Here is a 13,309-nt window from a genome sequence, read left to right on the forward strand (position 1 = left end):
AGTGCTATATCGTGGTAATCGAGAGTTCCTTTTCCAATCTTTCAGCACCAAGTCGCATTCTTTTCGCTCCACAGTTTTTATTTTTATAGCTAGTTTCACGCACACTAGTCCGCCCTTTTTTTTTCCCGCTTGATCAGCACTTCTACGAGGGCGGTCTGATAAGTACTACGAAAACAGGTCACATTCGTATACGTCCATACATCGCAAATGTTCATGCACAAGGACTCGAAACAATGACGGCTCCGCCAACCTGTCGTCCACATTTAGGTGCTTAGACGTGCCTGAAAGACGGACAAAGGGGACAGGCGCGTGCAAGTTGGACCCTAAGCTGAAAACAGTCTTGTTTAACCGGAGTGACGTGTCGCGCGCCATGTGCGTCTGTCTTCCTCAAATGAACTACATTTTTATCCGCTCCAAGGTCATCGATGTAAGGCCTTCATATGTAAGAAAAGGGTATGCAGATCCCTTTCGAACGACCAGTCAGTGCCGCGGCAGCGCTGAAGACACAAGCTGCCCAAGATGCGGAGAGCAATACTTTTGCTGATTTGCGTGGCCACCGCCTATGGTAAGCATGGACGTCAAGTTCAAAGTTTTGCATTAAGTTGCAGGTACGTCGAACTTGAATTGCAGGTACGTCGAACTTGATGCCGTGTCAGGAAAAATAAAAGGCGCGAAGCAGATGCGGATATAGCATAAGATGGCGAGCCCTTATTGTTTCACGTATTAGCGTGGCTGTGTGTGATTTGCGCCATTTATGACGCTTCAAGTAGCTGAGGTTCTCAGCAAGCCGCTGTAGTCACGTACCATCCTCGAATATTATTTACAAGTCTTCTGAAACTTCTGTAGCATTTGACCAATCAGTGTCGAAGATTTGCCAACTCAGTATAGCTTCACGCAATGCAAGATGGTGCGACGGCGGCCTCGGGGGTACTCGCTTTTCTGGTGGGAAACAGCGGGAGGGGGACGTCTTTCAGCTCCAGCGCTGATTCAAAACGAAGAAAACAAAAAAAAACACGAGAACTGCTCTGTTGTCCGTGTTGTGAGCACGAGTTGTACGCGTGGATATACAGCACGAGTAAGTCCAGCACTGTACTGTTTCATTCTCTTTAAAAACGCAGCGTTCGTAACTTTTCGTCGCACATGCTTCGCTATAAATGAAGGAAAGAAGTGTTAATTTTAAGGGCTCGTTTTTTCTTTGTTATACACAATATTGATGAGCACTAACAGACAATAATGCCAAGGAAGTATACGGGATGTTATTCGTCGTAAATGTGACGTAAATGTGAAGAAAGAAAAGTAGACGAAAAGATAACTTGCCGCGGGCAGGGACCGCGGCAAGTTATCTTTTCGTCCACTTTATTGTCTGTTAGTGCTCATTAATGCTTCCCTATAGGCACACTGATAAACTTGGCATGCGAAATCATCGAGCCACGGTAGGTGAAATACAATTCAAGAAGAGAGAAATGACATGCTGCAGTGTTGTAGGGTGTAGGGTCCTCATTTTGTGCTGCTAGGAATACCAATACGCCTAATCTTTCTTTTCTCAGTTATCTGGACCAAAGACTAGGATAGACGAAGGTCTAAGTGTGGCCTGCCTCGTGTATATATATATATATATATATATATATATAGAGCTATATATCATATATATATATATATATATATATATATATATATATATATATGATATTATATAGATATCTGAAAAACGCCATGATATACAGCTCTCTGTGACATCTCGCACTTATCACATAAGTCAACACAAGATGGCTCAGAACAACGTCAATGCAAGTGTATTTAACGAAACATCTCACGAGCTTCGTAAATAAACGAAAATTGGCGCAACCAGCAGTAGTCGTGCAAGGCTGGAGCAAACAGCGCAGCTGGGCGGCCTCCCTCGTTTCTCTTTATTTTTCTGTCTCTTTCTTTCTCTCTCTCTCCTCTGTTTTACAGCAGAGGTAAACTGCCATCATAATGAAACAGAAGACGCTCTCTTCGTCCTCCTCTTCATGGCATTCATCTTCTTCCTCTTCTGATTCGCTCCCACAACACGTGCGCCGGTTTGTCCGACGTGTGATGCGAAAACTCTGATTGGCGACAGAACGCGTGCAGAAAGAGCGAAACAAATAGAGAAAGAGAAATATATAGAGAGAAATTCTTGGGGATAAACATTTCCTGGCAAGGCGGGTCTCGAACCCCCCCAACACCGCAACCCGAAGTGATGCATCGTAACCCCTCGGCTACACAGCCAGGCTAGTAGAACATACCATAACCTTGCATAGCATAGTATAGCGAAGGGAGGAGAAAGGGAAGAAGGGTGAGTAGGAGGGGAGAACGAGTGCGGAGAGCGGGAAAGAATGATATAGACATAAAGAAAGGGAAGCAAGAGTGAAAAAGACGGCGAGAGAACGACTATCGAGAGAAAGAGAAAGAAATGCAAAAAGAGAGATGAAGAAAGTGAAGAAAGATAGAAAAACACATAAACAAATAGACAGAGATATAGAGATAGGAAGACATAGACTAAAAAATATAATAATAGTGATAATTGTTGCAGTTTAACGTCCCAAAACCACGATATGATTATGAGAGACGCCGTAGTGGAGGGCTCCGGAAATTTTGACTACCCAGTGTTCTTTATTGCACCTAAATTAAAGTACACGGGCCTTAGCGTTTCGGCCTGCATCGAAAATGCGGGCGCCGCAGCCGGCATTAGATGCCAAGACGCTAAAAGAAAGGTAAAAAAGAGAGAGAAAGAAAGCATAGCCATGCAAAGTACAGTATAGTATAGTATAGCTAGGAGTGGGAGAGAGATAGGTGAGAGGTTAAAAGCCTAGCCAAGAAATGACCAGCTAGGTGGACGTCGACCAGGTCTGCTGTGTGACCCAGCCTTGCGCGACTTAGTGCAAGGTGCGCAAATTTTTTCTATCTCCTTTTAGTGTCAGTTTCTTTCTATTTCTTTCTTTCTCTTCCATTGTTTTTCTGTATTTCTGTCTTGATCTCGCTTTTTGTATGTTTTTTGTGTCTGTTTCTTTCTACCTCTTACTCTCTCTGTTCATTTCTTTCTCTGTCTTTCTATCTTTGTTTCTCTTTCTTCCCTTTCTCTCTCTTTCTCTTGCTTTCTCTCTCTTTGTACACGTTCTCTACCCAATGCGGGTTACTGCATCCTACGCCGGATCAATGGGAGCAGCGGGAGAGCGCTCGCCAGGCACTCCTATTCGGCGAGCAAAGAAAATCAAGAGGACGACGAGAGCGCGGCGCAGCGGGGGTTTGCCGAGCTTAAATGGCTCCGCTGTTAAAAAAACAGAAATAACATTGTTAAATAAGCACTAACAGACAATAATGCCAAGGAAAGTATAGGGGATGTTATTAGTAGTAAATGTAAGGTAAATGTGAAGAAAGAAAAGTGGACGAAAAGATAACTTGCCGCGGGCAGGGACCGAACCTGCGACCTTCGAATAACGCGTCCGATGCTCTACCAACTGAGCTACCGCGGCCGCCACCCCCCCGTCCACTTTATAGGGTATATATGTACATTTAAACGTGGGAGCGTCAGTCAGCGCCGCCAGTAACCACGACGGCCAGTGTGAAACACTCTTTTTCTGCCTGTTGGCGTCACCTAGCACGTGAACTTATTACGAGCTGGCAGCTGGGTACTGGGGGCGCTGACTGAGGCTCCCACGTTTAAAATGTACATATATACCCTATAAAGTGGACGGGGTATGGCCGCCCGCGGTAGCTCAGTTGGTAGAGCATCGGACGCGTTATTCGAAAGTCGCAGGTTCGGTCCCTGCCCGCGGCAAGTTATCTTTCCGTCCACTTTCCTTTCTTCATATTTACCTTGTATTTACTACTAATAACATCCCCTATACTTTCCTTGGCATTATTGTCTGTTAGTGCTCATTAATATTGTGTATAACAAAAAAACGAGCCCTTAAAATTAACAATTCTTTGCTTCATTGTTAAATAAGAGAATTTGGCCGAAGTCGCTAACAACAAACGAGAAAGTTAGTACTATTGATAACTTGAATTAGCCTTCTATTTTATATTTGTATTTCTAACCGCCCTTCGCAATTTTCTGTAGTTGCGCTGATCACTTCACACTTACGTCGTGACTGAAATATCACTTGTAATGCGGCGTTTTTGCTTCCTCCAATGAAAGTAATGATGCATGACGGCCACTAAAGCTATAACGTGCCTTCCGTAAATCGACGTTCATCTTTTTCGTCTGATTGAAGAAATAGCATGCACTTCCATTTTTACAGCGGACATTATGTGACCTAATGAAAGTTTTTCTCGCTTTGCTAATTTTTGGCACAGGTCAGCAGAAAGGCGGTGCTACTGGTGGGCCCATCGGTGTAGGACCGGGAGCTTCACTAAGCGGTCTCTCAGGGCCAGCAGGTGGAGGTGGACCAAATGGTATGTCGGGAATGGGGCCAAGTGGCCCCAGTGGCATTGGAGGAGGAGGAGGAGCTGGGCCAGGTCTTGCCGGAACCGGACCAAACGGCATTAGCGGTGGACCCGGAGTAGCTGGCGTCGGAATGGGGCGTGGAGGCCCAGGCGGCCCTGGAGGTCCCGGAGGTCCAGAAGCCGGTGTATCGCCAAGTATTATGTTCGGGGAACCTGAAGACGAAGGCGGGGAAGAAGGCGGTGCAGGCCTCATAGGATTTGGTCCCGAACATGGACAGCTGGACCTCTTCACCCTGCTGCTCCGCCAGATCTTCTTGGCCTACGGCGCGGACCCACTTAGGCTTCCCGAAACGACCATGCCATTCAACAGTATCCTGCGCATGTCGGGCACCGTGCACACCTACAACTCGCGCGTATTCGGTCTCTCTCACGTGAGGCGCACTGGCCCGTGCTTCGTGACGGCTGATCAGAGCGGAATGCGTCTTGGTCTCGACCTTGGAATCAAGGACGTGTTCGCCAACTCGTCCGCCACTGTGACGATGGCAAACAAGAACATAAGAAAGCAACGCGTCCACTTTACTGTCATTGTCAGGAAAGCCCGGGCCATCCTCGAAGTAGCACAGTAAGTAAACGTTCCGGCAGAGATCTTTCACCATGATATGGAAAGTCTGACCATGCTTTTAATGAAAATGTCCTCCTTTTATTATCAAGATTAACAAACACATTTGAAGCATATAAAACACTGGCTTCGGGTTTAGCTTATTGACTACAGTCTTCATTGAGCGAAAACGAGTCCCAGTATGCATTTCCGACTAGGACAAATAACGTCGCTGTGACTACATAGCATACACATTTTAGAAATAAGCAAATCTCAACGGAGCGCTTAAGTGTGCCCAGTAGGACGAGCTCATGCTACCACCACTGCCAAATCATCACAGCCATCACATTTTTGTTATGGAGAAAAATACATAACGGAAGTGAAAAAATGAATTTATGAAATACGAACACCTGCACAGGCTACAAGAAGTTTGTTCCGAAATGTAAGAGCACTTTTTTTGCAGCAGCAATATTCTTTGACATGAGTCGTACACGGGACCTTAACGTAGAGATGTCAAAAGTTGGCTAACGCGATAACTCATCTTATGCAAAAGCTGTCTTCGCACATAGTGAGCAAACCTTCGTTTATTTCTTACTTTTTAACACGAATGTATTTCATGCCGGGGTCCATCGAGACTTTCATGACGTATTTTTGTCACGGAAATACGTCAGCTAAATAAAAGCCACCAGATGGCAAAGAGAAAGAACTATAAGAAAAAGTGCCGTTGACAAGAGTCGAACCCACGACTTCTAGGTCCGCGACGACCGCTGGCGGGCCGTTTAGCCCACTGAGCTACCGCCAAACACATAACGCAGCATACATGAACGCGCCTTTTATCTTTCACACTTTTCTGTCACAGTGCTCTAGGATGGATGGATGGATGGATGCTAGGAGCGTCCCCTTTATAACGGGGCGGTGACATGTGAAATCATGATAATGGGCCTTAGTCTTCGGTACGGAGATGTGCCACTAGGCGTCATGTGGGTTGGTCCATATTAGAGTTTCTGTATATACTACATTCAGGTAGCTCTAGACCACATCAAGTGGGGCTATATCTACCAAAGAGCAATCGAGATTGTACGAGCTCTCATATACTAATGCACTATAAACAATCAACTACTTACGTGACGACACGTTTCACTTTCGTGTTATACCGATTCCTATTACGGAGGGATCAGCCTTTTTTTTTCTGTTTACCAGTATAATGCGTCACAGAAACACGAAGCTGTCCGTGAAAAGAAGCGAAGAAATGACAGAAAATGGGGCATTTCATATCTCACGCTATCGCCTTGAGTAGCGCAGTTTGGACTCACCTACCGTCGAGCCTCCGCGGGCGACAAAGTTATGGTCAATGTAGCAAATACTTTTACGTGCTGCCAGCGAGGCACCTATGGCTGCGTTTTCATGGCCATTTAAATTCTAAAACCCTGCTTCCTTAATTAAAGCGTCAACATACACGCTCCCAAGCGATACTGGTGACTTACACTCAGTATTGAGAATATTGCTACTGTAGTGAACAGTACGAGACGACGACGAAGCAGCCAAGAAAGCAAGCCACATCGTGAGTGGTAGCCACGCGACCCGAGCTTGCGCTTGCTTGGATTTTGGACCCTCGACGTTCCTCGACGTTTCTCATCGTTCCTTCACGTCTGTACGTGAATAAACCACGTGACATTTGGTGGAGGTACGTGGGTTTCCCCTACGACCCTGGATCTTCGCTCCCGTAAGCTTCCCCCCCTACGTGATACCAACATGGCCACCGAGACTCCTTCCCAGCCTGGCCCTTCCGCTGTCCACGTCACTTGTGGCGCCGTGTATCCTCAGCGGGACCCCCCCATCTTCTCGGGCTCCGGTGAATCGGACCTGGACGAGTGGCTGTCGAGGTATGACAAAGTCGGCGCCAGCAACAGATGGGACGATCCAATGAAGCTTGGGTATGTGCAATTCTACCTTGCCGACATAGCCCAACTGTGGTATCACAACCACGAGGCCGAGCTTCCATCTTGGTCAGCTTTCAAGACTGCTACAAAGACGTCTTTGGACGGCCTGCGGCTCGCAAGCTTCTCGCCGAGCAGCGCTTGCGTCAGCGTGCACAACAACCGGGTGAGACGTACACGGGTTACATCGAGGATGTCCTCCATTTGTGCACCCGCGTCGACCCCGCTCTGCCTGAGGAGGCCAAAATCAACCACATCTTGAAGGGCATCGAGGACGGCGCCTTCCAGCTGCTGCTCGCGCGGAATCCCACCACAATCTCTGCGCTAGTTTCCCTCTGTCAGAGTTTCGACGAACTGCGCAGGCAGCGTGCGATCGCCCGTCAGGCCCTCCCAACCCCCGACACGCTCTCCAGCTTGCAGCTAGCTGTCCCTCCGGCCACTCAGCCGACTCTCCAGCCCACGATCAAAGCCTTCATCCGTGAAGAAGTCGCACGCCAGCTGTCCTTACTGCCGCTCACTCACGAGCCGGCGCATCCTCTGGCTCCGGGCATTCAACAAACCATCCGGACGCAAGTTGCTGAGGCTCTCCCACCCATGTTCCAACAACCGCCCGTCACTGCGCCGTTTACCTACGGCGCCGTTGATGCTCGGCCCCCTCAACAGCCTATGCCCTCTGCTCCACCTCGACCACTGATGCCGTCCCATGCCTTGGCGACCACCGCGTATCACCAATCTATGCCTTACGCTCCACCTCGGCCACTTACGCCGCCCCGTGTCTTGCCAACATCCGCGTATGCTTCGTCGCCGCCCATCCCAAACCCCTCGGCTCCGTCTTTCCGCCGCTCCGACGCGTGGCGAACCCCGGACAATCGGCCCATCTGTTTCTCCTGTGGCCTCGCCGGCCACGTCGCTCGCCATTGTCGCCTGGTTCCTCCAACATTCGACGCCGTGGGCATGCCAGTTGCGTCGTCGTCCAGGTCGCCCCCAAACTACGCCCCTCCTCACTTCGACGCCGACGGCAGGCCGGTCGCGTCGTCGTCCCGGTCGCCACCGGAGTATGCCCGTGATCAACGACCCAACGAGACCCACCGGTCACCGTCCCCTCGACGACGCTCCCTGTCACCTATGCGTCGCCGACCTGCTGCGCAAGAGGGAAACTGATCGCTGCAGTTCCGGAGGCAAGGACTGCATGCGAAGCGAACTGCCCAAGGCCTCCGTCTTTTTCGCCGCAAAACGTTATCGACGTCAATGTTGAAGGGACCACGGCCCAAGCGCTAATTGATACCGGGGCCGCCGTTTCCGTAATCTGCGAGAGCCTCTGCCGCCAGTTAAAAAAAGTGACCACGTCGCTCTCAGGACTCATGCTCCGCACTGCGAACTCGCAGTTCATAGCACCTTCAGCCGTGTGCACCGCGCGCGTTAATATTCAAGGCGAACTTTACGTCATTGAGTTTTTCGTGCTGCCGTCCTGCTCTCACGACGTTATCCTCGGCTGGGACTTCCTTTCACGTCATCGCGCCATCATAGATTGCGCCCGAGCAGAAGTCGCCCTTACGCCGCTGCAATCTTCTGTTTCGGGGCCTACCATATCTGACGCATGTAAACTTTTCATTGCTGCCGACGCTGACGTAGCCCCAAACACGTCCACCCTTGTCGCCTTGACTTGTCCGGCCGCTCCTGACGGCGCTGTCCTGTTCGCCCCGTCAGAGCTGTTTCTCCGCCGCCACGCCCTACGACTGCCGTTTGCCGTACTCACCGTCGAATCCGGCGCTACCATCATGCCGATTGCCAACTTGCGCACCTCGCCCGTTCGTCTACTTCGCGGGGAATGTTTGGGAAGCATACATGCCGTTGACCTGCTTCGCTTTCTGGAGTTCGCTGAAGCCCCACTTCACCACCAGCTGAATGTCATGACAGCCCCTGTTGCGGTACCTCCGAAGTCAGACATTTTTCACCCTTCTGTGTCCCCGGATCTATAATTGGACCATCGACGCGAACTATTGGCCCTTCTAGAAGAGTTCTGCTCATCCTTCGACTGCGGTCAGCCATCTCTGGGTCGCACAACGAGCGTCACGCACCACATCGACACCGGTGGTCATGCCCCTTCACGCCAACGACCATATCGCGTTTCGGAGGAAGAGCGCCGTGTTATCAATGAACAAGTCGATGATATGCTCACGCGCGGAGTCATTCAGCCATCTGAGAGCCCCTGGTCGTCCCCTGTCGTGCTTGTGCGCAAAAAGGATGGCTCTATCAGATTCTGCGTCGACTACCGCCGCCTGAATAAGATAACTCGGAAGGATGTATACCCGTTGCCACGCATCGACGATGCCCTCGATTGCTTGCAAGGAGTAGAATATTTCTCGTCCTTGGATTTACGATCGGGCTATTGGCAAGTTCCACTCGCTGACGCTGACCGCCCGAAGACTGCGTTCGTTACTCCCGATGGGCTTTATGAGTTCAAGGTGATGCCCTTCGGACTCTGCAACGCCCCAGCTACCTTCGAACGAATGATGGATAACATCCTTCGTGGCCACAAGTGGAATACCTGCCTGTGCTACCTTGACGACATTGTTGTATTTTCCCGCGATTTTCCGACTCATCTAGTTCGTCTTCGCGCTATTCTCACGTGCCTCGCCTCTGCTGGCCTTCAACTTAACATCAAGAAGTGCCATTTTGCTGCGCGCCAACTCACCATACTAGGTCACGTCGTCTGCAAGGAAGGCGTTCTTCCGGATCCCGCTAAACTTCGTGCCGTGGCCGAGTACCCCAAGCCCAATTCCATAAAGACGCTCCGAAGCTTTATTGGGCTGTGCTCATATTTTCGTCGATTTGTGCGCGACTTCGCTTCTATCATCGCACCTCTTACCAACCTACTGACAGCCTCTAACGGCCTGTCCGCTTGGTCACCAGAGTGCGATGAAGCTTTCATGACGCTACGGCGCTTATTAACGTCACCTCCGATACTCCGTCACTTTGACCCTAATGTGCCTACGGAGGTCCATACTGACGCCAGCGGTGTCGGTCTTGATGCTGTACTGGCTCAACGAAAACAAGGATACGACGAGTACGTTGTTGCTTACGCGAGTCGAACCCTGAAGAAAGCGGAGTGCAACTACTCAGTCACTGAAAAAGAGTGCCTCGCCATAATCTGGGCTTTGACCAAGTTCCGTCCGTACCTTTATGGCCGCCCCTTCGAAGTAGTCACGGACCATCACGCGCTCTGTTGGCTCTCATCTCTGAAAGATCCTTCAGGCTGCCTCGGTCGTTGGGCGTTTCGGCTGCAGGAATACGACATTCGTGTTGTGTACAGATCCGGCCGCAAGCACTCGGACGCTGATGCGCTATCCCGCTCACCATTACCGTCTGACACAGCTTCGCCGTCAGACACGTCAGCTGTCTTGACGCCCCTTGACTTCGCAGACATGCCGTCGGAGCAACGCAAGGATGCGTGGATCTCCGAACTCGTCGACTTTCTGACTGGTTCATTGGTTCATCCAGCGTCAAGAATTCTCCGTCGTTAAGCCACGCACTTCGCACTCCGCGACGGCCTCCTCTATCGGCGTAATTACGCACCTGACGGTCGGAGGTGGTTGCTAGTGATTCCGCGCCTCATGCGCACAGAAGTCTGCACTGCTTTTCACAACGACCTGCAAAGCGCTCACGCTGGCGCTCTGAAGACTTACAACCGCTTGCGTCAGCGATACTCCTGGCGCGGCATGTACACGTTCGTGCGCAAGTACGTACGTGCTTGTACTGCTTGTCAGCAGCGTAAAGCTCCACCTCAACGCCCAGCCGGTCCACTTCAGCCTCTACCTTGTCCGGGACGTCCATTCGACCGCGTCGGCATCGACTTATATGGCCCGCTTCCCCCGACTTCCTCTGGGAATCGGTGGATCATTGTTGGCGTGGACCACCTCACCCGTTACGCAGAGACTGCAGCACTTCCAACGGCTACCGCAAGAGAGGTTGCGTTTTTTATCTTACGCAACTTTGTCCTTCGCCACGGTGCTCCCCGTGAATTTTGAGCGACAGAGGGCGTGTTTTCCTGTCTGGCGCTATTCAGGCCTTGCTCGTCCAGTGCAACATCGTTCATCGAATGACCACCGCATATCATCCGCAGACGAATGGCCTCACGGAACGATTTAATCGCACACTCGGTGATATGTTGACAATGTACACGGCATCAGACCAGACCAACTGGGACACCGTCCTGCCGTTCGTCACGTACGCGTACAACACCGCAACGCACGCGACCACCGGTTTCTCACCTTTCTTTCTTTTATACGGACGCGACCCGTCCTGCACGCTGGACACTATGCTTCCCTATACGCCGGACTCGTCTGAATATACTGCGATTTCTGACGTTGCCAGATACGCCGAAGATTGCAGACAATTAGCCCGTTCGCTGACCACCGAGGACCAAGGCCACCAAAAGCTACTGCACGACACCGACCGACCTCTCTCTACTTTCACGACTGGTGACCTCGTTTGGCTCTGGATCCCATCGAGCACTCCTGGCCTTTCCTCGAAATTACGTGCCCGATATCAGGGGCCCTACCGCATTCTTTCTCGCACGTCTCCAATCAATTATGAGGTTGAGCCTCTGACAGCATCCCACGATTTACGTCGTCGTGGTCGGGAAATCGTCCATGTCAGCCGCCTGAAGCCCTATTACGACCCCGCTATACTGACAACGCCTTAGGTCGCCAGGATGGCTCCGCTATTCACCAGGGGCCAATGTAGTGAAGAGTACGAGACGACGACGAAGCAGCGAAGAAAGCAAGCCACATCGTGAGTGGTAGCCACGCGACCCGAGCTTGCGCTTGCTTGGATTTTGGACCCTCGACGTTCCTCGACGTTCCTCATTGTTCCTTCACGTCTGTACGTGAATAAACCACGTGACACTACACCTTCCAGTAGCCTAAGCTGACCTACTTTTTGTTAATATTTGAGTATAGGTTAGATTTGTGTCAGGCGAATATATGTTGGATGACAATCGGACAAAGCGCCAAATTATTTCTCTTCTGTCATCAACAGGCTGACTCGCATAATATTTACTACACTGAGAAACTTATTGCTTATTACAGCATCAACTTTAATGTATCTGTCCATTTTATGTAGGCATTGTAAAACTGCGCTAAAATGTTATTGGTTATAAAATATTGCTAGTGCCCCGAGGGCTTCGCGAAGGTTAAGGGAGTGCTTTGCGGAAATGGCGTGATTAATCAGTCGCTCATTACAAACTTGAATGTTGCACTAGCGCTTGCTGTTAACATGCGGCACCATTTTAATCCCGTTGCCCTATATTCACAGGACGGGAGCCCATGAGATCCACGTGACAAACTTCAAGATTCTCTTTCTGCAAGGCTTCAAACTATTCCTCCGACCAGATCAGCCGTCAAAAAGACCACTCTTCCGCGCCTTCCTGCGCGCAGCGCAAGCCTTCCTTGAGCGGTCAGTCAAGAGGCGCCTCGAGCCCCTGGTGCGCAAGGCCATCGACACTCAGATCAAGACCGTTCTCGCCTACCTGAATCGCCAGGCAGAACTCAGGCCCAAGCCACGCCTGCCGCCTGAGCTCTTTGCGGGTGTAGCGGAGGGCATTGTGATTGGTGGCCCCTCAGGACCAGGTGCTGGACCAGGAGGACCAAGTTTTGGACCTGGTGTAGGACGAGGGGGAGGACCAGGCGTAGGACCTGTCGGACCTGGAGGACCGTTAAGTGCGGGCGCCGGGTTCCCTGAAGGAGGGCCGTCAAACGGAGGTGGAGGTGCTGGTTCGTCAATCTCAGGCGTCGGTCCGACGGGCCCTGGACCTCAATTAGCCGCAGGTGCCCAATTGTCGGGACTTTCCGGCACGATAGGCGGAGGCTCTGGAGTTGGCCAACAGAAAGTAAAAGGCTAGTAAATCTGACGGAAACAAATCTATCGATAAGCCTTCCATCTATATTGGAAATAAATACCTACCCATTTACATTCAGTATTGAATACAAATGCGCCACGATTTATTCGCCCTGTCACAAACGCATAAATACTCATTCAGAAATAATCTTGTCTTCCTTTCTTGTTCGTCCTGGTTTGTAACACGTAATCACTAACCTATGCAGCGGGGTGGAAGGGAGGGGTAGTACACAGCCTCCCCCTAAATTCTTCAAATTACATGTATCTATTGCATACACACATGCATGCCCGCATTAAAGGGCCCCTGAACCACCTCCAATATTTTTTTAAACATTTCAAATAAACAGGCGCATCGTGTACAGAATGCCGCCAAAATCAACGATGCCACACGTGGCAGCGCCACAAGCCGCGGGCGCGCCAAAAATTTCAAGAAACAATCCCTTCTCCTCTCCGGGTCTTTCCGGCCTCC

General features: G+C 50.6%; 1 protein-coding gene across 1 annotated transcript; it reads left to right on the forward strand.

Moving 5' to 3' along the window:
- The first annotated feature begins 411 nt into the window (after window positions 1–411).
- LOC119386814 (uncharacterized) lies at window positions 412–12,919 on the forward strand. Its single transcript, XM_037654086.2, has 3 exons — window positions 412–565; window positions 4,318–5,029; window positions 12,259–12,919. Exons 1-3 carry the CDS (start codon window positions 520–522, stop codon window positions 12,842–12,844), a joined length of 1,344 nt encoding a protein of 447 aa, XP_037510014.1. The 5' UTR covers window positions 412–519; the 3' UTR covers window positions 12,845–12,919.
- Window positions 12,920–13,309: the final 390 nt, after the last annotated feature.

Source organism: Rhipicephalus sanguineus, chromosome 3 (genome assembly GCF_013339695.2).
Source record: "Rhipicephalus sanguineus isolate Rsan-2018 chromosome 3, BIME_Rsan_1.4, whole genome shotgun sequence".
In the NCBI taxonomy this organism is placed as follows: domain Eukaryota; kingdom Metazoa; phylum Arthropoda; class Arachnida; order Ixodida; family Ixodidae; genus Rhipicephalus; species Rhipicephalus sanguineus.